This window comes from Lactuca sativa, chromosome 9, assembly GCF_002870075.4.
Source record: "Lactuca sativa cultivar Salinas chromosome 9, Lsat_Salinas_v11, whole genome shotgun sequence".
Classification (NCBI taxonomy): domain Eukaryota; kingdom Viridiplantae; phylum Streptophyta; class Magnoliopsida; order Asterales; family Asteraceae; genus Lactuca; species Lactuca sativa.
The window spans coordinates 150,875,480-150,902,052 of record NC_056631.2 but is presented as its reverse complement, the minus strand read 5'-3'; the positions used below and the strand labels follow the sequence as shown (position 1 = coordinate 150,902,052).

Sequence of the window (26,573 nt, the reverse complement as noted above, 5' to 3'; positions counted from 1 at the left end):
AGTAAGACAGTTTTCTAACCTCAGCTTCACCCCCTTCCTCGGGATTCTTGAACTCGCATGCTGGAGAACCGATGAGAGTGGAAATAAAAGCGGGATATGGATCAAATCCTCCTCCCCCAAAATCTAGTAGCTATTTCTGCTGCTCCATTCACGGAAGCATTTTATACGGCCTCTCATGAGACAAGAAAGCAGAAGCAAGGCCTCGGGCCCCACGAATTCCGATTTCTGTATATATATATATATATATATATATATATATATATATATATATATATATATATATATATATATATATATATATATATATATGTGTGTGTGTGTGTGTGTGTGTGTGTGTGTGTGTGTGTGTGTGTGTGTGTGTGTGTGTGTGTGAGAGAGAGAGAGAGAGAGAGAGAGAGAGGGGAGAGAATATAGAGTTCAATGGGGATTGAACTCCCCATTCCATTGAATCCTAGTCACTTTCCCACAATGGAGATTTTGAGTTTAATGAGATTAAACTCCCCATTAAACCCTCCATTGAGTTCCCATTGGAGATGGCCTAACTTGCATGGTTAAATACAGGAGCTGTATCCATCAAAAGATTGACTCTTTCTCTATGTATCTCCTATGGTCGACTTTGTCTACTTTTATCACCTGCCGCGTCTTTGACTTTCTCTTCACTCCCCCACCTCCACTCACTATAAAATACCTTCTCCCTTAAATTATCAAATACCAAATCCAATACATAACTTATTAAACAAATCTTCGTAGTAAACTAGTAATGGAGGTTTTTTGTAATAACAAAATACCCCTCTTCTTTGTTGTCTTGTTAGCGACCTTGACCAGCTTGGCACAAAGCCAAGGCACCCGAAATGGCTTCTACCAGACCTCATGCCCAAGAGTTGAAGCCATTGTGCAGTCTGCAGTTGCAGCAGCTGATCGGGCCAACGCAGGGGTCCCACCAGGTTTGGTTAGAATGTTTTTTCACGATTGTTTTGTTAATGGCTGTGACGCCTCTATCCTACTCAATGGTCCTTCTACTGAGAGAACTGCTCCACCCAATTCTCTATTGAGAGGCTTCGAGATTATCGATGCTGCAAAGACGGAACTCGAAAGGGTTTGTCCTGGGGTCGTCTCCTGTGCTGATATTCTTGCACTGGCTGCCCGTGATTCTGTGCTTCTGGTAATTAATTACTTTCTCAATACGTTGTTTAAGCATTTCCAAGTCGCCAGTAGAAATATTACGTTTGTTGGCTTAAAACTTGTACTTATTCTATTTTTCCAATCGCTGTGCAGGCTGGGGGAATTGCGCGCTGGGCAGTGCCATTAGGCCGTAGAGATGGATTGGTTTCACGTGCAGCTGACACTGCAAATCTTCCTGCTTTCAATGACGCCGTTGATGTCCAAATCAGGAAGTTTGCTGAGAAAGGTCTTAACGCCCAAGATCTTGTTACCCTTTCTGGTAAGTACTTAAGCATATATAACACTGCAGCCGTTGCAACACTTACTATCAATGTATTAAACTGATGCGTCTATGGGTTTTACTGATTTCCAGGAGCACACACCATTGGGACAGCAGCCTGTGCATTATTCAGCTACAGGCTATACAACTTCAACAACACCAATGGACCGGATCCATCTATTGACCAAGCATTTCTTCCCACACTACGAAACCTGTGCCCCAACGGAGGAGATGGTTCAAGGCGTGTGGCTTTAGATACAGGAAGCCAAAACAGGTTTGACAATTCATACTATGCAAACCTGAGGAACCGGAGAGGTGTACTTGAATCTGATCAAGTGCTATGGAGCAACCCAACAACACAAAGGTTAGTGCAACGGTTTCTTGGAGTTAGGGGACTCCTTGGATTGACTTTTAACGTTGAGTTTGCAAGATCAATGGTGAGGATGGGTAATATTGAGGTGAAAACTGGGACTCAAGGAGAAATTCGTCGGGTTTGTAGTGCAATTAATTGATTAATGACGGATGTTATTATGCGAATCGATCCAAAATGGTTTGATAGGAATAAGTTTTTAATACCTGGGAAGTTCTAAAATATAAATCGGTATAACAAACTGTAAATTTTCCATTCTTACGTGCATGTTATTAGTTATTGTAATACACAATAGGAAAAGTTGGTAATGATATTGATAGTCCCACATGATTTTGACCTGAGACAAATTCGTCGTTTAACGCATTGACTTTATAAAGATTTCAAAAAATCATGACTATGAATTTGGATCGAATATTAAACTAAACCAAACCTTGACTTTGTATTCATATGTTGCCAATGAGTTATTCATCAAAAACGAAACTACGACTTTTCATTTGCATATCATTTTCGAAGAAGATAAAAACCAAATGTAGGCTTGTCATTTTGGAAGAAAAATACTTTTGATAGAACTTATTTTAATATAATATTTATTTTTAAGGATTAAATTATCTTTTTGTACCTTTCTATAAGCTACAATTACTTCTAATAATTAATTTTTTTTAATTAATCATAATTTTTTTGAACAAGAATATATTTTTATTTAAAAAAGCTAGCAAAATGCTAAAGTTACAAGTAATTCTCCAAACTCATAGAGAATAACCTAATTATATTATGATTATTTATATGTTAACATGGAATGCACAATAGAAAAAACTTGATAACTATCGTTAAAAATTACTTATTTCTGTTTGTTTGGTTAAACCCCACTAACCCAACGAATTTGACGCTATTAACCTGAAACACAATTGACCCTAACCCGACTTATCCATAGCTTAATAGGGTCAGGTTTTTGGTGAAGTTTTAATTTTTTAAAAACCCAATGAACCCGAAACCCAATCGGGGTTGACCTGATTAATAGCCTAAGTGTTTATGACCCAATCCTTTATGTTTTTTGCCCTGAGACCTAATCCATATGTCATAAGCCCTAATCCATTAGTCACAAACCATGAGCGTTAAGCACAACAAGAAATATAGTTATTAGGGGCGACGCCATTAGAGACGACAGATACTATTAGGGACGACATGTGACAAGACGCAGTTTGTCGTTGCTAAAAGCTTGGAGTTGCCACTAAAGAGGCGCCTCTAATAGTCCACGTCGGCGATCCGTGTGACTTCGCCCAGAGTGAATCGTAGCTGTTCGTTTTTTATATGATCCAACATGTAGGGTTTCTTCGTTCCAAGGCAATAGCGGCAACGGTAATAGAGACGACGTTGTCGTTGCTACTAGTCACCAAAAAAGACGCGGGATATCTTCCCTCCCATGTGTAGCCCCAATTAGTGTCTTGTTGCCGCAAATAGCGTCGCCGCTAAAGGGTACGACCGCTTTACCTCCCCATTATCTCTAAGAACAGGTTACAGCTTCACTCCAAAAATCTCTTACACGATTTCTGACGATTTTCCGGCCAAAAACACCCTGATCCTCTCGATTTGATCGGCGACCATCACCACAAACCCTTTCATTTCTCCTATCCTCTTCACTCCTCATCTCCCCCTCGTTTGGCCGGCGTTGTGATACGTGTTCCGGCGACAAACTCCAATTTTCCGGCATCTACAGCAACAGTAGGTGCTCCCTTCCCTCATTTCTCTTTCAATTTCTTTTCTAGAATGAATTTGTGTGTTAATTTTGGATTTTGGTGTGATTTTGGTGGTTTCACAGCAACATCTCCGGTGATACCACATTTACTCCGGCGACCTCGACCACAACCACCACCACCTAAATGATTTCCAGTTATTTTTTTTTTTTTTTATTTTTTTTTTATTTTTTTTTTTTTAATGTAGCTATAAGAAATGTTGGTATTTGTATGTGAAATATATATATGTATATACGTATTTGTATATGACTATGTATGACTATGTATGAAAAAATGTGTGTATAAGAGTATTTGCATGTGAAATATAAATTTATATGTGTATTTTTTGTTTTACGAAATTTACGTGTATATATGAAAAAATATGTGTATAAGAGTATTTGTATGTGAAATGTATGTATATGTGAAAAATCTATGTATATTGGTGTAAATATATATAAAGTCTACGATAAAATGTATGTATGTATATGAAATGTATGTATTTGTATGTGAAATGTATATGAATATGTATGAAAAAATGTATGTAATATTTTTGAATATGTATGTATATGTATGGACATGTATGTAAAAATGTATGTATATGTTTGTATATGTATGTAAAAATGTATGTATATGTTTATATATGTATTTAAAATTGTATGTATATGTTTGTATATGTATGTAAAAATGTTTATGTGTATTTGACGTCATAATCTGAAATGTATATGATTCTACAATTGGAAAAAAATAGAAAATATTAAATTGTACACTTGTGTTATAATTTTTCATATTATATATATATATATATATATATATATATATATATATATATATATATATATATATATATATATATAATTTTTTAGGAAGTTATCTTTTTGGGTTGCATTGGTTCATTTCATGGTTGTGGTGATGGGTTATGGAGGTGATGTGGTGATGAGCCACCATGTAGCACCTGGTTCATGGTACGTATTCTTTGTAATTAACTCTTTAAATATTTGCATTTTTGGCCTTGGACTCGACGAGTTGAAGGACCAACTCGCTGAGTAGAAGCGGGATAAGACGTGGGACTTAAGTGATGGACTCGGCGAGTCGGGTCCCGGACTCGGCGAGTAGGTACTGTTCGGACAAAAACCCTAATCCGCGGGTTTGCACCCTATTTAAGCAATGTTATGATGGCCATATTGTCCCTTATGCTTCCCAAAATACTTCTCATTGAAACCCTAGCCGTTTGTGCTTTTTTGAAGCTATTTTTGGTGTTCTTGTGTGGTTGTTAAGCTTGGAAGGAAAGAAGGAGCTTAGAACTTTCGTTTGTTGCCAACGATTTATGCTCCAAAACGAAACTACGACTTTTCATTTGCATATCATTTTCGAACAAGATAAAACCCAAATGTAGGATAAAGAGGATTGCCATTTTGGAAGATAAAGAATTTCAATAAAACTTATTTAAATACAATAGTATATATTCAAGGGTTTATCTTTTTGTAGCCATCTATAATCTAAATTTACCTCTAATAATTATATTATTTTAACTAAAATTGATGATTATTAATAATTCACTAGAAGAAATATAGCCATTACCGGCGACACTAATTGTGCCGACAAATTGAAAAGTCGCCTTATATTTTTATCTATAATTACTTAATTATGAAGTAATTAAAAATAATCTTTTTTATTTTATTTTGAAAAATATTCAGATTTTATGATGGTTTAGAATAAATAACCAAAAATTAGAGTTTATCCAAAACAAAAAAAAAAATCATTGACAACCCTAATGAGGTAAATACGTCTGTAGCTTCATCAATTTGCCAGTTGCATCGTTCCTCTCGCCTACAACTTTGTGTTATCATTATTATAGAAAAGATCAATTTACTCATTTTTGAATACCCAAAATTGTAGACCCCATATTATATACATTAAACTACGGAGGAGCAATAACCGAACCGAAAGCCAAAAAATCAAAAAAAAAAAAAAAAAAAAAAAAAAAAAAAAAAAAAAACAAACGTAATCGAAACCGAAAAACTGAAACCAAAGCAATAACCGATGTTTTAAGTTTGATTTTACAAAAACCGAAAAATAACGGGTTGTTTCGGTTTTGATGTATAAAACGTCCATGAAAACCGAACCGGCCCACATATATATTATTTATTATGTTTTAAACTTCTAGTTTAGACTTTAGACTTTATCCTTTTATTACTTTATGATTATTTTCAGCAAACTTTTAATGTTGGTAAATTTTGATATTTTCAACACTTTTATGTTTTTAGAATACTAGAATCCGTACTCTTTATTTTAATATATTTGAAGTAGATACAATAATATTTATCAAAACGTATTTTCACTGGGTTTGATCCCAAAAACTAGAAGAAAAAAAAAGGAGCTCATAAACCCACGGTTTAAAACCAAAAACCCATAATCCCAACCCTGAAAAACCGAAAAACCGAATCATGCAAAAACAAAACCTATATGGGTTTAAAAACTGAAAAACCGAATTTCTACGGGTTGGTTTGGTTTTAGCCAAAAACTGACTTTGTGAACGTATTGTTAGGTCCAGTTTAGTGTTGCGTCTTTTGGGCTCGTTTATTAGTCCAAGTTTTGTCTCCGGTATGGGCCTGTCCATCCGTGAGTTTTATCTAGGGTTTATTATAAATAGATGCTTGCATGCATCCTAGAAAGTGACGATTAGATAAGATTGATAGAGATTTTATAACGTACAAGTTCTTATCTTTTGTAACCCTAGAATCCTCTACAGCGGAAGTTCTTCATCGAGCTCTGCTGAGGATTGAATTAATCAAATCATTCGACACATTCAGATCCATACTTGTGTTTTATCTCATTGTTTTTATGTTCTTTATTTACCTGTTACAAAGATCTAATCGATCAAAGAGATTTCAAACTCATCACGTATAACTCATTTGATGCACATTATATGTATTAAAGACTTGTGCCATCGCAGATAAGCATGCCATATATGATTTCGTCCATCATTTTTTTCTTTATTTTTTTAGGTTCATATACCTTAATACTATCTTTTAGTGTATATGGTAAAAAAGACTATATATAAGATTACTTAAAACATTGTTTTGTGGAACATCTCCTTCAACCAACCATCATAGAGAGAATTTGGGTATCTTTGAGTGTAAAAAACGCTAGCATTCATTTAGGATATAAATATATTAGTGTAATGGTCTTTAAAACCGCATATGGGCCATGAACTTGCAACCTATTTGATGAAAGGGAAAATGACTTGTAAGGGTAACAAAGTATTAGACTTGTACAAAATATTCATTCAACTTTTTTTTTATACACACATCACCAATCAACTATAACTTTTGTACATATATGACCATTAAACTTCACATTTGTTCAAAAAATACCATTATATTACCGGTAATAATAGGTCATCAGCCACGTAGCATGCCACGTGGCATGCCATGTGGCTGCTGTTGTGGATTTTACTGTTTATTATGTACACATTATATCATTAAACTATTTTTTGTACACATTATACCATTAAACTTTTTTTGTACACATTTTACCATTAAACTTTTTTGTACACATTTTACCATTAATGTTATATAATTTATAGAAAAAATATCATTTCAAAAATAAAATTATTACATAAAAGTAGGTTTCCCATCATCTGATGTGGATTTTACTGATTTTTTAAATTTTAGTAAACTCATCATTATAAGTCATTTTCCTATCAGTAAACAATGACATAATTTCAATGCATTTTTTTTAATCATCAACCATCATCAAGAAGAGGGAGGATTATAATAAAGTAACATGTACAAAATGTTTCATGAGTTTATAAGTGTGCCTCAAATGTAGTTTCCTAAGAAAATGACTTATAAGAATATGTTTATTAGACATTAGCTAAAATAATGAACAATTGATTATTTCTTCGCCACTCCAGATAGAAGTCTCAAGTTCAAACATTGTGGGTTTCAATCGATGTATGACCAATATAAATTCACAATGTAGTTGTAAAAGAAAGTGCTTAGTATCATTGTCAAAAACAAACCCTTTCCCCCAAACCTTACAAAATCAGGGGGTCACAATAGGTGATGGAAAACCCATTTTATGTAAAAATATGTATTTTTTGAAATGATATTTTTTGAATAAATTATATAAGATTAATGGTAAAATGTGTACAAAAAGTTTAATGGTAAAATATACACAAAAAAAATTTAATGGTATAATATGTATAAAAAATAGTTTAATGGTATAATGTGTAGATAATATACAATTAAATCCACGTCAGCAACCACATGACATGTTACGTGACTGGTGACCTACTATTACCGGTAACATAATGGTATTTTTTGAACAAATGTGAAGTTTAATAATGGTCATATGTGTACAAAAGCTATAGTTGATTGGTGATATGTGTACAAAAAAAGTTCAATGATATTTTTTGTACATGTCTAATACTTAGTTACCCTTACAAGTCATTTTCCCTTGATGAAATTAAAAATGAATTACTTCGTCCATTGTTGAAATTACAGGCGAGTTAACGTATCTATGATTTTGTTGGCTATTTTAGAATAAATGTATTTGTTTGGCTATTTCAGTAAAGACAAAACTGCACAAGTGGGCCCTATGGTTTGTTGAAATTTGTCACTTTGGTCCAAAAAGGTTTGGACTAGCACCACAGGTCCAAAGTTATCATTTTCTTGCAAGTTTAGTCCAATTTACTTTAAACTTTTTTACAATGACGATTTTGCTCTTAATTTTTGTTTTTTTATTTATCTAAATAATTTTTCGATTAAAAAAAATAAAAAAGGAATTTCTCTCTTTGTCTCTCTCTCTCTCTCTCTCTCTCTCTCTCTCTCTCTCTCTCTCTCTCTCTATATATATATATATATATATATATATATATATATATATATATATATATATATATATATATAATAAATTAGTGTATTACCGGCGACACGCATCACCGCTAATAGTAGCGTATGTCGCCGCTAATAGTATTAGCGGCGACGTGTTGTCGCTAAAAGGTCGCTACTGATGCCTCGTCGCTGATAATCCAAATGTCGCCGCTACTACGAGTTGTCGCCACTAAAGGCCGTCGCCGCTTATAAGCGGTCGTCACCGCTAAAGTCTTGTCGCCGCTAATAACCGACTGTCGCCACTAAAGACATCGCCGGTATTGTTTTTTTTTTTTTTTTAAATATTTCGTATTATAATTGAAAAAAAAAAAACTACATAAAAACTATAAAAACGGCTAGATATTAATTATTATAATCCTACATCTTTCCATTCCAAAATATTAATCCAACATCCATTTAAAATAATCTTCCAATTTAGGATAATACAAAATATCAAAAATACTAGTCTAAAATGTTTACACAAACAAAACATACAAAAATCATACAACTAGCTACTCGTCATCGTCGCTCTCCTCGTTTCCTTGAGTTTCATTTCTTTGTGGCAACGATCAAAACCAATCTTCAAGTGCGGCACTACATGTTGGATCTTTTAACATCGTTTGAAGCATTTCCAGCTACAAAGAAAACAGCATAGTCTTATAATTAGTTAAGCCAACATTATAACATTCTATATACAAAATACCATTATAGCATTGTACTTTCAGAAACTAACAATTATCAAATGTACATATTGCATACAACACATTATAGCATTGTACAATAGCTAACAATTACCAAACTACAAAATACCATTATAGCATTGCACTTTCATAAACTAACAATTACCAAACTACATAAATACCGATATATCAAAGTATAACCAAACTAACAATTACCAACATATAAAATATTATCAAACTAACAATTACCAACATTCCTAATACTAAACCAACAATTACCAACATTTGAAGCAATTACCAAAATTAAATAGTCTTGTCACCTGTGATTGTGGTGGTGGTTGTGTCAGTGGTCGTTCCCGATCGTACATCGACACAACCGTAGAAGGTTTACGCGCGATGCCTCTAATATGGCTTCGTCGAACACCTAATATTCTTTTAAAACAAATTTGTGTATCCGTTGGTGTTAGACCGCTGGGTTCAGAAGAAGTTTGAGTTTGTTGACTGATCTCATTGAGTAAAACATTCTGTATTTTCAAAAAAATGAAAAACATCATAAAAATTTGATTACTAAATACCCATTGATAATATAAACACTTATATGAAAAAAATACAAATTAAGCACTTACGTATTGTTGCTCGACTGCAGAACTAGTAAATACCCCTTGACGATCAGTATTAGCCTTACGAAATGCTTCGATTCGAGTGATGTCCTATTTAACATTAAAAATTAGATTAATTATAATTTAAATAAATATTTAAATATATCATAACTTACTTCTTTGAAACATGCATTGCTATACGAGCACGACCCCCCTCTATTTACAACTTGTTGTTGTGCATGAACTCCTTTGTTTGACACCGAACGCTTTAAAAATTCAGGAGTTTGAAAAATGTTTGACTGCTTGTGCCCAATTTTCATGTGACATACTATCGGGGGGGGGGGGGGGGGGGGTTGGCTAATGCCCTTGGGATATCTGTAAGCCCCCCGACATTCTGAAAATAAGTATGTGCTTTATTTTTCCGACCTCTATAAACTCTTTGTAAAGTCGCATCAATGCTCTGCAACAACTGAGCACGCTCGGGATCCAAGTTAACCTTATCCAAATCAAACTTATTCTAAAAATTCAAAAAAAGTTAGTTAATTAAATATCAATCACAACTAAACTTAAAATATTAACCAAGTTACCTTTAGATGCACCACTGTGACATTTCTTAAAGTGGGGGAAACATTTTCCCAACCAGATACGCTCAAAGGGATATCCATCCACATATACTTCCTAATCTCACGGGTAAACCAATTACCATGGTTCCCGACAGGGGAATATGTGATCTCCCTGTTAAAATCCAATTCTACAGGCTTTCCCGTGTTTCTCCGTATCGACTTTGATAGTTGGATTTTTTTTTGCTAGGCCTCTTCTTTTTTTAGGAAGCTCAGCTGAAAAATATAATTAAAAATATTAGTCATGACAAATTATAATAAATAGATAAAAATAGGTAACGAATATATCATAATAAAACTTATCATCCTGTTTGTGTTGTCCATGACCAAAGCCTTCATGAGGTGGTGGATCCCCGACTCCATCACCTCCATGTCGTAAGCCCACAACATCTGTCATCACGTAAAAGAGTATCGTCCAACTAAGTCCCATATATAGTCTGCAAAATTACAGTATGAATAATTTCTATACAAACAATTACATATATAATAAAATAAAATAAATAAACATATAATAAAATAATTTCTATACATACAATTACAATATGAATAATTTATATACATACAATTTCATCTATATCATTATAACATCCACATACAAACACACAAACTACATACATAATTTCTATACATACAATTACACATATAATAAAATAAATACACATTTCATTATAGCATTCTACTTTGTTTTTTTCATACATAAATGCACACATTAAACATAAAAATACACTTAAACACACAATATACATACAAATACACATTATAACATCATTTTTTTTCATTCTTTCCATTATTGCATCCTACTTTTTTTTTTAGTTTTTTCTATTCACATTCATTATACAATTTTTTTCCATTCATCAAATAAATTACATACATACATGGTGCATACAATATGAAGAATTATATTAGAAAACTTCATGAAATGGAATAGAACCTGGAGTGGAATGAAATCAGAATGATGGTGGCGTTGTCGTGGCAAAATAATCCGGTGGTTTGGTGGTGGTGATGACAACCCGAAATTAGAGGTCAACAAAGCTTAATACATACAATCAAACAGCGAAATCATTAGTTAATCACTTATATAGTCGATGTTCAGAAAAGAAATCGGGATAAAAAATCGGAAATTACCTGTCGTTGGTGATGAGGCTTCCGTCGCCGGTGACTGTGCTCTTGTCTTTGCCGATGTTTTTTCTTCGATATGAGTCGTCGACAGCAAGTGAAAGAAACAGATTACAGAAAGCAGTGTAGGAAGAGGGGTATATCTACGATGACCATTAGCGGTGACACTTATTAGCGGCGACAGGGAGGTATTAGCGGCGACATTAGGGTCTTAGCAGCGACACCCTTACGAGCGAAAAAATAGCGCCTTTTTTTGGAGCATTAGCGGCGATGTCGTCGCCGCCATTGATGTCGCCGCAAATACGTTGAGCGAACATCGTTTTCGGCCGTTCGATTTGGTCCAGATCAACGAACACGGTTAACCAGTTCTTTTTGACACGGATCGTGGTTTTCTACTATTAGCGGCGACTCACACTATTAGCGGCGACAAGTAACGCGCAAATGACATGTCGCCGCTAATAGTGTGCGTCAATGCTATTGCCCTTATTTCTTGTAGTGTGTGTGTGTGTGTGTGTGTGTGTGTGTGTGTATATATATATATATATATATATATATATATATATATATATATATATATATATATATATTGTAACATCCGGAGTCAAGTATACCCTGTAAACCTTGATGTTTTGAGTATTTGTCCATTTTGGCCCTTTTTAGAAAAAGGTGGTAAATGAGTACGCAGGGCGTACTAGAGTGTACGCTTAGCATATTCGTATGCATGCATGTCACACCCCAAAATCGGAACGACGGAAACGTTCAGGGGTGGAGAACGTCATGTTTAGTATCACAAGACATGCATCATAGTAATCAAAGTAATAAACAACCATTTCATTACAAAGAAAGTGTTTACAAAGTATGTGGTTCACATGACATAGACTACAAAGCAAATAACAAAAAGACATGAAGCTATACTGCTCCATCTTCTAAATCCCAGTGTGCGTACCTATCTACTGTCTCCTGAGAATACAAGTTATTTTGAAAGCGTAGATCAACATTTAAGTTGGTGAGTTCATAAGATTTTAGTGATTTAAGTAAGTTGTAAGAAAGTTGTAGTAAGTTGTAAGTTCTGTTTAGAAAAGTACGCATGTTCCATCAGAAAATCCTATATTTCCTGCTTTGTTGAAATATAAGTAAAAATGACTCTACAATCATTTCTATGAGTACTAAATGGATACAAGTTATATAAAACCCAGAGTAAACAAACAATCGGTTGTGTATATCTGCCCTAAGCCCACAACCAAAAAAGGAATAGGGAATGAAGCGGAGGACACACATCTCATTGTTTGTTAGATCATCGTTGTATATAACCCTAGTTTACTCACTTGGTACTCACGGAGTTAATTGTAATAGTTCTTTTATATTTGATGAAAAGATCCTTTAAGAAAACCCTTATTTCTTATAATAAAAATGGTAACCATATTGGTTCCTTTTGGATTAGTGTCTAATCCCGTAACCATATTTGGTAAGCACTTGACCCAGTTGTGCATGGTCCTTTTGGGTTGCCTTCACCAAAGCAACTTGACTGGAGAAATGATAGAGAAAGAGGTTATTATGGTTTATTAATATATTATAAGAATAATATATTAAAAGAGAAATCCTTTTTATTTAGTTGACTTTGGTCAAGAATTAATTAAGAATTAATTTTGTGATTAAAAGAAGTTAACTAAACTAGGGGGCTGAATTATAATTATGTGATAGTTACAAAATAGGGCAATGGATGCCCTATGGATAGGGAGGACGAATTCAAGGAGATAAGTCCATAGAATTCGTCCATGATAAGGTTTCTAGGATTATCCTTTGGACTGCTTGGTGGGAAAGTAATCAGATAAGGATAAGGACTAAAACCCTAATCCCTGGTCCTATATAAGGACCCCTTGGCTTAGGAAAACCAGCCACTTGATCCTAGAATCTCCTAGAGCCGATTTTCTACCTCTCCTCTCTCTCTCTCTCTTGCCTCTCCATTTGCTTTTAGTGTTTATGAGCCATTAGAGCCACTACACTTGTGGTACTTGCTTTCAAAGACAAGAAGATTGAAGATTTGAGTTGTTATTACAATATAACAACAAGAGGTATGTAATCCCTTCTAATATCTAAATTTCGAAATACCTAGGAGCATGCTAGGTTTCTTCATGTGTTCATAATGTTGTGTATCTAATAGTGAAAACATAGATCCTTATTTAGGGTTGCATGCACACATAGGATTGTTTGTCTAAAACCCATCAGTTCCTTCTATAATCACTTAGTTTATACTAGCTATAAATAATCTAATATCGAACAGGTAGTTAATTGTGTGGATCTTCCCTAAGCCCACAACCAAACAAGGAACAGGGAATGAGGCGGAAAGCACACATCCAACTACCAATCAGATATTAGTTTTATATAACATTGATGTATAAACTAAGGTATTATAGGATTAACCACCTAAGGTCCTTTAAGTTATACTGGTTTAATAAAATGGATTAAATCATTTACTGGTAAGTTTCTAGTTTTGTATACCAAAAGTTCTGATTTGAAAAGTATGTTTTGTACTAGAAAACTGTGCATTGAATTAGTGTCTTATGACCTAGCCCATACCTGGTACCCCTTATGATTACTTGGTGTATAAGGAATATATATATATATTGCTAAGATTGAATAAATAATAGGCTGGGTGAATCTGCTCTAAGCCCACAACCAAACAAGAAACAAAAAATGAAGCGGAAAGCACACATCCTACTACCTGTCGGATCCTATTAATATATATATATATATATATATATATATATATATATATATATATATATATATATATATATATATATATATATATATATATATATATTCCTGGATGCATACACTAAGGAATCATAAAGTTAGCATTATAGGCCCCCTTTCTACTAAATGTACTAGGTTCGAATGTTCTGTATGTCGGTTGTAAAATGTATGTTTTCCGTAGTTTATAACTATCTTGACTCGAAAATAGTTTGCAATAACTTTCAAGTGGAACTGTCACAAAATGAATGTAATGGGAAATTATAAGTACCCAGTTGTCTTTTGAATTGACATCCTGACGTACTAATTACCTTAAATCATGTTTGTTTTATTAAGGTCATAATGTGACGGATAGTATCCATACTATACGCTCTCCCTGTAAGAGATTATGGGGACCAAACGCGACTTCGGCAAACTAGTTACTGAGCTGTGAAGTAGACTCACATTATAGTTATACGATCATGTATACCCAATTTAACTATCACCTTTTGTTTAGAACAATCAGTTAGTGATTCATTGGTATAGTTAGATCCGGTAGTTGCTCTACGCTATAGCATCTTCGTAAGTTCGTTCTATTATACTATCTTAGTATGTTCTCTTTGTTATCGTGTATTGTATCTACCTCCCAGTTTCTCTTTATAGTATGCTCTAGTATCTAGTATGAACTGAACCCCTAAACTATACCCCTTATAGTTTACTAGTATTTTGCTTGAACTGTTATTGAAAAGACTCATTTTTCTACTGAGTTATGCTTGTACTTTAAAAACAGAGTTTTGTTAAACTATAAAGTAACATAACTTTAAAAGAGTTTTTGAAATGTTTGTTGGATATAGTGTCTAAGTCCATAAATATATTTAGTATGTACTTGACCCGACCCGGCATGGTCCATTTGGGTTGCATGGCATCATGTACTTCAATAGACTAAATGAGAGAAAGAAGACACTTATAGTTTATTAATATATTATAAGTTCTAATATATTAATAATAAGAATAATAATATTTAGTTAGTATTGATCAATAATTAATTTAGAATTAATTATGTGATCAAAAGAAGACTAATTAAATATATGGGTTGATGGTGTCAATCATCCATAACTTATATAGTGGGTCAAGGCTCCATGGATTATCAAGTTGGGTTAAACTCATAAGATGCTTCATGGATGATCCATGGGTGTTACATAACCCATGGTTATGGAAATGAAAGGTCATGACAATTAGGGTTTACATGGTGTAACCCTAATTGTAACACACTATATAAAGAAGTTATTCTTCACCATTTTCGGCCACTACAGTGAACAAAAGAGGGCTAGCCGAAATACTAAGTGTTCTTATTCTCTTAAGAGTTTATTGCAAGTGTACTCAGTGTTGTGTGAAACATTTGAGGCATAACACTTGAGGTGCTAGGCTCACAAGGTTTCAAAGGAATCCAAGCTACGAAGACGTATGTAATTCTTACTAACTATTAGAATAAAAAATCCCCATGTATGCTAGATAGGATTATGAACCTTGGGAAATCATTTTGCATGTATATTAGTCAAACATAGATCCAAGGTTTGTAGGGTTGCATGTACACCATAGGAGTGTTAGAATGCTCAAAACTCAACAGTGGTATCGGAGCCTAGGCTTGTTTGTTTGATACTTGATGCAAAATAGCTGAACACACAGTTTTTTGTTCACTGCCCGCATGAACTCGCCGAGTCCAAGGGGAGACTCGACGAGTCCGTGAAGAAATGCATGCAACTCGTCGAGTCAGTTCATGCACTCGACGAGTACATGCTGCAGTGTTCAGATTTTCAAGTTCTGCTACTGAAAATGGACTAGAAACATTACCCTAAACTGTTTTGGTGTTTTAAAACTTGTTTTAGTTGGTGTAATGTTTATGCTTATCCATTTACAATGGCTATTATCAAAAATTACAAGTTTTATATAAGTTTGTTACGATTCTTGAAATTCTTGATAATCATGTTCTTGAACTTATGAATGTAGATGATCATAGGAATTATTTGTAACCTCCATGTTAGTTAATTCTTGATCATTATGTGTTTTAGTGGAGTCCATAACTTTTCCTCAAGTTATGGAGAAACCAAGAGTCACACTTGAATTAAAACCATTAAAAGAACACAAGAGTTATGAAAATGAAGTGACTTCATTTTAATACTCTAATAAAATCATAAGTTATGAGAAATGAAAAGTTTTGAAACAAGTAAATTCATAATTAAAACTTTAGTTCCAACCCCTAGATTTTTAAATATTAAAATTCAACCCTTATACTCTATAATATTATAAGTGAATAATAATTATATATGTATAAGATAAAAGTCGTTTTACCATTAGTACGCCTCATTCACGAACTCAATCTATAAGGGGGGTATAAGGTTGTTGCCTATAAAGTGGCATCTTAATGGGTGTCTATTCTCACCCACCGCTTCCTTGATCGGTGGAGGGTCATAGCCAAAAAGGTAGAACAAAGACTGTAATCCACATAATAAGTATTATGAACATACTAAAGTAACTAAACTTTTATTAATTCCCAATCATAGTTACTTTAGGAAAATGTGAATAAGGTGCTAATCCATGAAGTTACACTTTGCACTTTGATTAAGTCGTTAGTAGAGCGTGTGTGGTTAACCGGCACACTAACTTGGACTTATCAAGGTAGGCAAAAGGTGACTTAATGTTTATCACAGTATCGTTGGAGTGTGTGTGGTTAACCGACACTTCGATTGAGGGGTAATACATTAAGTGCACCAAGTAATTTGCATGGTTACTTCACACCTTGTTTTGTGATCCTCGGCATCCCAGTCACAAAACTTGAAGGGCACACTCGAGATTGAAACATGCCATTGAAAATTTCAATGAATCTCAAAGAACCTAGGAATTTCTAAACCAATTAAAACATAATAAGATTTATTCTGTTTTATGGTGGAAATTGGTGAATCGTCATTCACCTACCTTCAAATATTTTATAGCTTGGATTACGACATCCCTCTTTTAAGTTATAAAATATTGTGTTGGGTCCTAGCCTTAATATAGCATTTGGGTGCTTTATTAAGGACTATCCTGAAATCTAATCTAAACTTATTCTTTCATTTCAGATGTCTTCCAATAACAATGCTTCTGGCTCAAACCCTACTGGCTCTTTCTCTCTCATTAACCTTTGTGGGAGAGTCATCTTTGATGGATCCAATTTTATGGATTGGATCAGAAACATCAGGATGGTCACTCGATGTGAGGACAAAGAATATGTCCTTGATACGGAGCTAAAGGATATTGATTAGTCAACTGCTACCCCAGAGGAGATTGCTACATTTCTAGCACATGAAAGGGATGCTACCAAAGTAGCATGTATCATGACTGCCACAACGACAGCTGAGCTCCAAAAGTCCTATGAGGACTATTACCCTTTTGAGATGCACATGGACTTGATGGAGCGATACTATTAAAGTGCTCATCAAGAGAGGTATGAAATAATCTCATCCATGATAACCACCCAAATGAAGGACAATGAGTCCCTCACGACCCACTTATAGAAAATGCAAAGGTTTGTGGATCGCTTGAAGAAACTGAATGTTGACTTTCCTGAGGAGTTAGCAATAGATATCATTTTGCACTCCTTACCTTAATGTTATGATCAATTTTGTCACACCCCAAAACCAAGAACGGTGGAAACGTTCTGGGGCGGAGGACGTCATGTACAGTATCACAACAATGAAAAGTAGTAAACAAGCAACAACATCATCCATTGCATTAATAATATAATTTTAATACAAGTGTTTTGAAAAATTATGATAGACATTAAAGTATAATCAAAACGAAAGATGAGTCTTGAACGAGCTCCATCTTCTCTAAACCTTGCATCGGTACCTGTCTATTGATGACCTGAGGATACAAGTAATTTTGAAAGCAAGTATCAGCTTAAAGCTGGTGAGATCATAAGTATTTTAGTTTCTTAATTTGTATGTAAGTATTTGTATGTATACGAATCGTAAGTATTGAAAATGTATATGAACTGTAAGTATAAAAATGTTTTGTAAAACAACTGTAAATGTTTGAAAAACCCTAGAAATCCCTATGATTCCTACTATTAAATAAGGATGTCTTCTACCAATACCTAACTGCTCTGAATGTAGCCTTCTACCAAGACCTAACTGCTCTGAATGTAGTCTTCTACCAAGACCTAACTGCTCTGAATGTAGTCTTCTACCAAGACGCGACTGTTCTGAATGTAGCCTTTTACCAAGACCTAACTGCTCTGAATGTATCCTTCTACCAAGACCTAACTGCTCTGAATGTAGTCTTCTACCAAGACCCGACTATTCTGAATGTAGTCTTCTACCAAGACTTGTCTACTCTAAATGTTCGTTTCTTATAAAAGTGTGTAATTTTCCCAAGTGTAACTATCATTAACAAAATATAGTTTTTACATTTAATGTTTAAGTGAAAAGATCACTAAATATATGTAAAGGGCAAATTAATGTAGTACTGTAGCATAGTGCTATAGGAACTTCTGTTGTACTAACTACCTTAAACCGGATTTATATTAAGGCATCATGTGATTAATTGTACCATACTATCGACTAGGTAACAACGACAAATGTAGGTCGTAAAAAGGTATGACGTTTGGCACCCACAGACCTGCAGGTTTGGCTATAGCTAGCAGCAAGGTGTAGGATAGTCAATCCAGTATAGATCTATATGCAAACTCACGCTCTCCCTCTAAGAGACTCTGGCTACAACTCAGGCCATGACATTTAAGGCATGCTCCGATACAGTGGATCACAATTTTGTCAATGTATTCATGTATATGTAGTGTACCGAAACGTTCTACGTCTGCTAGCTGTAATGTGTGTTCTCTCTCTATCTAGCAGGTATAGTAATGTACTATAATGTATGTTCTCTCTATCTAGTAAGAATAGTAATGTACTGTAATGTTCTAGCTGTAATGTATGTTCTCTCTATCTAGCAAGTATTGACTCATGAACGAACTGACTCATTGTATGATATCGCATTCTAGTAACAGTTCTAGTATCTTCCTAAACTACCCATATGGTAGCTTACTAGTAATCTAACTGGTACGTATGGACATGGATGTATACCCTTGCTACCCAAGGGCATTGGATGAACTGGAAGGACCTTTATGACTATATATGTACATATGATATATAACTAATATTTAAACAACCTTCAGACGGATACCCGATGTCCCACCATACCACATCTCAAGCGCGAAAAGGAAATAGGGTGGATAGCCTTCCTAAGTCCTTTAAACATTTCTTATATATCTATACATATATAGGCATGAAATTGATAATATAAAAGCATAAAATAAGTTTTGTAAAACCTTTGAACATAATTATTATCTAAGAAAAGATCGACTTGATGTCAATCTATAAAATGGTTTGAAGGCATGGGTTTGATAAAACAATTTAGTATAAAGAAACATTTGTTTGAAACACAATTGTAAATAAGTTTGAAATGTAACATACATAGTAAAATGTACAGTGTAATAAGGAGTTTTAAACACATAAAGTGTTTATGAAAAACATTTGAAGGAAACTGTTTGGTAAAACGGCTAATGAGTAGCCAATCATTTGAATGCTGCTTATTAATCACATGTGATTGATATAATAATTAGCATAATTCTACTTGTATCCCCCCATAAAACATTTAAAAAGAGTTAAAACCTTGATTAAGGGGTATGAACTCACATGTAGCAAGTGGATCAGAAGGAAGTGTCAGATAAGTGCTTGGTGTCAAGTGAAGACTTAGACATGCACAAAGATCCTAATAACATATAAGGATATATGTATATAAACAATTAGTCTTTAAACAACTAATAAACAAAGTCAAGACACTCTAAGGCATGGCAAACACTTTGTATAAGTGTTATAAGTCTTAAGGGTTGCATCTAACTGTTTTAGGGAAAGGCTAGTGTGTTTGGGGTTTAAGGGTAAACTCCCTTGGAGTTTACAGTTTTGATGACCATTACCCAAGGAGTTTACGGCAGTAAACTCAAGGGTTTACGGTCATAAACTCTACACTTTATGACCATTTGTTGGTTTGAAGTCTTTTAAGTTGTTCCAAGCATTCCTACTTCATGATTTAGCCTTAGGAAGTGTTGTGTGGCATCAAAACACTCCTAAATGGAGTTTACGGCCTCATGGACATTTCCCTTTGGGTTTACTACGGTAAACCTTATGGAGAAGGGTATTGCCATGTTTTCAAGTCCTTAACACAACTAGGTAATTATCTAAGCTAGTTTTTAGGCCTAAGGAAGGAAAATGACCCATTTAAACACACTTTAGGGTGTTTACTATTTTGGGAGATCCCCAAACCGTAAACACCTATAAATGTGGGTCTTTGGTGTTTTTCAAGGTTTAAACACATCAATGGAAGGTTTAAACATGTCAAGGTAAGTCTTAAACATCAAACCAGGGCTAAACAAGGGACTTAGGCACACTTTGGTGCCATTTATGGTGTTTACGGCCCAAGAACATTCTTGGACCGTGAACACCTCTAACCTTGTGTTCTTGGCATAATTTCTTGATGTTTAAATGTAATACTAGCTTAATAACACTCAAGGAAGGAAGTACTTACATTATGAAAGCTTGAAATGAATTTTAAGTCCAAGAACACTAGTGTGTGTTCTTGGTGTTTTGGAAAAACTAGTCAAAACACATAAATGAATGGATTAAAGGATGTACAATCAATAGATTAAGTGATATACTAACTTGAAAGGGTTAGAACACTTACTAGTTTGAAGATTTTGAATAAAAACTTGGATGATACTTGAGAGGATATTTTGGAGTTTACTCTTTTGGTGTTTGGGGAATAAACTCAAGAATGATTAGTCTTTGGGGAGTAAACTCATACATAGGTATGAGTTCACGGTTTTTGGGTGATTTTTCAACCCAAACATAAAAGTTTGGTCGGGAATTTCTAAGACGCGAGGTGTTTGCGGTTTTTGAAAATTCAAAACCCGTGACGGCACTTAATTTCACCCGTTCGTTTAAAAATAATATTAAAATAATCGAACGAACTTTATATTTCTTAAAAATAAGAAATAATGGCATTGACTTATGATACGAAGTGGTTGACTTTTAGGGTTTGACTGAATGGAAATTTCGGGTTGTCACAAATTTAGAATGATATATCACATGAATAAGGAAGAAGTTACACTTAGTAAACTTCAAGGACTCTTAAAGACTGCAAAAAGTAGTCTTAAGGGTAAGTCAGGTGTTACTACTCCTCCTACTCCTACTGCGGCCAATGTCTTAGCAATCGGGCATGGCAAAGGTAAGAAGAGAAAGAACCCTTTTAAGGGTACAAAGGGTAAGACCCTTGAAGGCTCCTCTTCAAGCAAAACCAAGAAAGGTTTTGTCACTCCTTCTGCTAACCCTAATGAGGCTGAATGCTTCTATTTCCATGAAAAGTTGCACTGGAAGCGAAACTGCCCAAAGTACCAGCAAGATTTGAAGGATGGGAAAGTAAAACCCAACCATGCAGGTATATACACTATATTCTCTAATAACTCACCTCATTCTAAGTCTTGGGTCCTTGATACAGGTTGTGAAATTCACATATGTTCTGATTTGTAGCGACTAAGAAAAAGTGAGGATTTGGAACATGGAAAGATAAATCTAATCATGGCGAATAGGAAAGTTTCACCTGTCACCAAAATTGGAATTTATTCCTTGTTGCTAGATAGTGGGTTTACATTAGACTTGAATAAATGTTGTTATTCGCTAGAAATGGAAAGAAATGTTATTTCCTTTCATGCATTGTATAAACAAGGGTTCACCTTTTATTTTGATAATAAAAGTGGTGGTATTGATGCTTTCTATAATAGTGTTCTTTATTTTAAAGCAGTGCCTTGTGATGGTATGTATGAAATTGTATATGTTGTAGATAACTTAGGAAATAATGTATTGTGTATCGATTCTTCCACTAGCTTAGATAAAGCATCTTTATGGCATTGTCGTCTTGGACATGTAAGCAAGAAACGCATAGGCCAACTCCAAAAGGATGGAGTCTTGGAATCATTCGACCTAAAGTCAGAGGATAGTTGTGAATCTTGTCTACTTGGAAAAATGAAAAAGTCACCTTTTACTGATACTTGTGCTAGGGGTGAAGGTTTGTTGGATCTCATACACACAGATGTGTGTGGACCCTTTAGAACTGCCACTAGAGATGCTAATCGCTTTTATGTGACTTTTATTGATGATTTTAGTAGATTTGGATATGTCTACTTAACCAAACATAAGTCGGAAACCTTTGATAAATTCAAAGAGTTTAAGCAAGAAGTGGAGAATCAGTTGTGCAGGAACATTAAGATTCTTCGATCCGATCGAGGTGGTGAGTATCTTAGTACCAAGTTCCTTGACTATCTTATGGAATGTGGGATAGTATCACAATTGACACCTCCGAGAACACCACAGTTGAATGGTGTAGCTGAGAGGCACAATCGAACCTTGTTGGACATGGTTTATTCCATGATGAGTCGAGTTTCGCTACCAATCTCATTTTGGGGGTATGCCTTAGAGACTGCCACCCATATCCTTAACCTAGTCCCTACAAAGAAGGTTGCCAAAACACCTCACGAGATGTGGACTGGAAAAGTTCCAAATCTAGACCACATCAAGGTTTGGGGTTGTGAGACTTTCGTGCGATGCAAGACTCACGACAAGCTTGAACCTCGAAGTGAGAGGTGTATTTTCATCGGATACCCACATAAATCTTTTGGTTATATCTTCTACATAACCAGTGATAATGTGGTCTTTGTAGCAAGAAGAGGAGTCTTTCGAGAGAGAGAGAACTCATAAGCCAAGGAGACAGTGGGAGGAAATTTGACCTTGAAGAAATTCAAGTGTGAAGCATTGAAGGAACCTCAAACCCTAGCCCTCAACCTGAGGAGGAAACTCCAGTTGAGCCGACTGAAGAGTCCATACCTCTGAGGCATTCCACCAGAGTTAGGAGTGCACCTAATCATTATTATGGTTTCCATATTATTACAGAAGGTGATACCCTTACCAGTGATAATACACTGATAAATCTGGAAAGAGGCTATGGATAGAGAGATACAGTCCATGTATGACAATCAAGTTTGGAACTTGGTTAACAATGTACCAGGTCGTAAGACAGTAGGGTGCAAATGGATCTTCAAGTAGAAGACCGATATGGATGGTAATGTACACACTTACAAGGCACGAATGGTTGCACAGGGTTATTCTCAAACTACGGGAGTTGATTATGATGAGACCTTTGCAGTAGTGGCCAAGATTAAGTCTATTAGGGTTCTGTTAGCCATTGCTGCATTTCATGACTATGAAATATGGAAAATGGATGTCAAAACCACTTTCCTTAATGGAAAGTTGGATGAGGATGTTTGCATGGTTCAGCCAGAGGGTTTTGTAAGTACATAATACCGTAATAGGGTGTGTAAGCTTGAAAAATCCATATAAGGATTGAAACATGCACCTCGCAGATGGAATATTTGATTCGATGAGAAAGTCAAAGTGTTTGGCTTTTCGAGATGTGAAGATGAATCTTGTATATATGTCAAGGCTAGTAGGAGTATAGTTAGCTTTTTGGTACTGTATGTGGATGACATACTGCTCATAGGAAATGACGTCCCAACCTTGCAGGAAGTGAAATCCTGGCTTGGGAAGTGTTTCGCTATGAAAGACCTAGGAGAAGCTGTCTATATCCTCGGGATAAAGATTTTGAGAAACGGGAGTAAAAGACACATTGGGCTTAGTCAAAGTACCTACTTGGACAAAGTGTTGAAGAGGTTCAGCATGGAAAATACAAAGAAAGGAGATTTACCTATTCAATGTAATGCCAGACTGAGTAAAACTCAGAGCCCGAGTACAGATGAAGAGATAGCTGAGATGAGTCGAGTCCCGTATGCTTACGCTGTAGGCTCAATCATGTATGCTATGACTTGTACTCGTCCTGATGTTGCTTTTTCTTTAAGCATGGTTAGCAGATATCAGAGTAATCCTGGCAAGGCTCACTGGACTATAGTAAAGAAAATTCTTAGGTACCTGCGAAGGACTAAGGACTGGGTCCTTACCCTTGGTGGGAGTGATAACTTGAAAGTAGCAGGGTATAGTGATACTAGCTTTCAGACTGATAGGGATAATTTCCGCTCTCAGTCGGGCTGGGTCTTTACCCTAAATGGAGGGGCAATTACTTGGAAAAGTTCCAAGCAAGATACAATGGCTAATTCCACTTGTGAATTAGAGTATATAGCAATAAGTGAAGCAGAAAAGGAGGCTATATGTCTAAGGAACTTCATCGGAGACCTTGGAGTTGTACCAGCTACTAAGGAGCCCATAGAAATTTTCTGTGATAGTGAAAGTGCAGTTGCCATAGAAAAGGAACGAAGGGATCATGGGAGATCCAAGCACATCGATAGAAGCTATCATTTCATCAGACATCGAATAGAAGAAGGAGTTCTCGTGGCAAAGAAGGTATCATTAGATGAGAACCCGGTAGATCCCCTCATGAAGGGACTGAATAGGGTTAAGCATCTTCAGCATGCTAGGAGCATAGGTCTAAGAGATGATATTAGTTTTATAAGTTCGATAATTTTTGAAATATGTAAAATGTAATTGACATTTGATGATAAATAAAAGTTTTTGTTTATGAGTAAAGTGTTACTATCTCTTGTCAATCATTTACTAGTATTTCTTTTTGCATGTTTTGACTTCCAGAATAATTATGTTATGATATATATCATATTATTCAAATTCTCCACAGTCAATCATATGTTGGAAGTACATATGAATCAAGACTATCATGGGTTGGTTTGTAGAGGTCCAAGATGTTGGACAAAGGGGGATACAACACTCATGAGTGCTCATAAGTTCTGAGTATTGGATTCAACCCACGCTCACTGGTATCATTTTATGGATTGTATCTCGAGTGATCGTGAGATGGTAATATCATATAAGTCTTCAAACCTAGACATATGATTTGTTACCTATGAGTTGGTTATGCATTGATTGTACGAAAATGCATTGGTAACTCGATGTTGTAAAACATACCTTTGTGTCTAAGTCAACAAGTAGTAGAGCAAACATATGAGTCGAAGTTTATCTGTTCCTTCTTGGATTAGAAGCGATATCTGGGCCCCTCGATGATTTTGTTTTGACCCATGTACCGGGCCCGGTCAGAACTAAATTGATGTGTTCAATTAAGTTCTATGTCAAACAAATAGGAAATCAGGAAACAACTGCTAGACAATAGAAAGACATTGTTCCATGTGTTTGTCCGGCTGATATCTAGAACAGAGGATTATATGATCACTTATCTAAAATGACACACCATCATCTTCTCAATTCCAAGAGACCTTGAAAGTGATACGATTGTTGATCGGTTCCTGAAGTCATACTTGCAACTATAGTTATTAGACTTATCCAAGTCGGAGACTGTTGGATATAGTGTCTAAGTCCATAACCATATTTGGTATGTACTTGATCCGACCCGGTATGGTCCATTTGGGTTGCATGGCATCATGCACTTGGATAGACTAAATGAGAGAAATAAGACACTTATGGTTTATTAATGTATTATAAGTTCTAATATATTAATAATAAGAATAATAAGAATAATAATGTTTAGTTAGTATTGATCAATAATTAATTTAGAATTAATTATGTGATCAAAAGAAGACTAGTTAAATATATGGTTGATTGTGTCAATCATTCATAACTTATATAGTAGGCCAAGGCTCCAGGGATTATCAAGTTAGGTTAAACCCATAAGATGCTCCATGGGGGTTACATAACCCATGGGTCATGGAAATGAAAGGTCATGACAATTAGGGTCTACATGGTGTAACACTAATTATAACATACTATATAAAGAAGCTATTCTTCACCATTTTTCGGCCACTAGAGTGAATAAAAGAGGGCTAGCCGAAAATACTAAGTGTTCTTATTCTCTTAAGATTTTATTCCAAGTGTACTTGTTGTTGTGTGAAGCATTTGAGGCGTCACACTTGAGGTGCTAGGTTACAAGGTTTCAAAGGACTCCAAGCTACAAAGAGGTATGTAATTCTTACTAACTATTAGAATAAAAGATCCCCATGTATGCTAGATAGGATTATGAACCTTGGAAAATTATTTTCCATGTATCTTAGTCAAACATATATCCAAGGTTTCTAGGGTTGCAAGTACACCATGGGAGTGTTAGAATGCTCAAAACCCAACAATGTTTTGATCACTTATAAAAGACATAGGCAATCTTTTTAAAGATGTTTATAACAAACAATTACACAATTATCATTGTGTTCAACTTGTATTCCCCCCCCCCCCCCCTCCCCTAAAAGCATTTAAAACAGTTAAAAGATTCATTATAGGGGTATGAACTCACCTTAT

At 35.0% G+C, this 26,573-nt stretch overlaps 1 protein-coding gene across 1 annotated transcript; it reads left to right on the top strand.

Moving 5' to 3' along the window:
* The first annotated feature begins 703 nt into the window (after positions 1 to 703).
* Positions 704 to 2,158, top strand: LOC111896422 (peroxidase N1). The gene is made up of 3 exons (XM_023892416.3): positions 704 to 1,162; positions 1,276 to 1,441; positions 1,535 to 2,158. Exons 1-3 carry the CDS (start codon positions 761 to 763, stop codon positions 1,951 to 1,953), a joined length of 987 nt encoding a protein of 328 aa, XP_023748184.1. The 5' UTR covers positions 704 to 760; the 3' UTR covers positions 1,954 to 2,158.
* Positions 2,159 to 26,573: the final 24,415 nt, after the last annotated feature.

What these genes read in the sequence shown, in the direction of transcription:
- LOC111896422 (XM_023892416.3), top strand. Translation starts at nt 761, where the DNA reads ATGGAGGTTTTTTGTAATAACAAAATACCCCTCTTCTTTGTTGTCTTG. An exon ending in CCCGTGATTCTGTGCTTCTG is followed by an intron (nt 1,163 to 1,275) that starts GTAATTAATTAC and finishes ATCGCTGTGCAG; the next exon opens with GCTGGGGGAATTGCGCGCTG. An exon ending in AGATCTTGTTACCCTTTCTG is followed by an intron (nt 1,442 to 1,534) that starts GTAAGTACTTAA and finishes ACTGATTTCCAG; the next exon opens with GAGCACACACCATTGGGACA.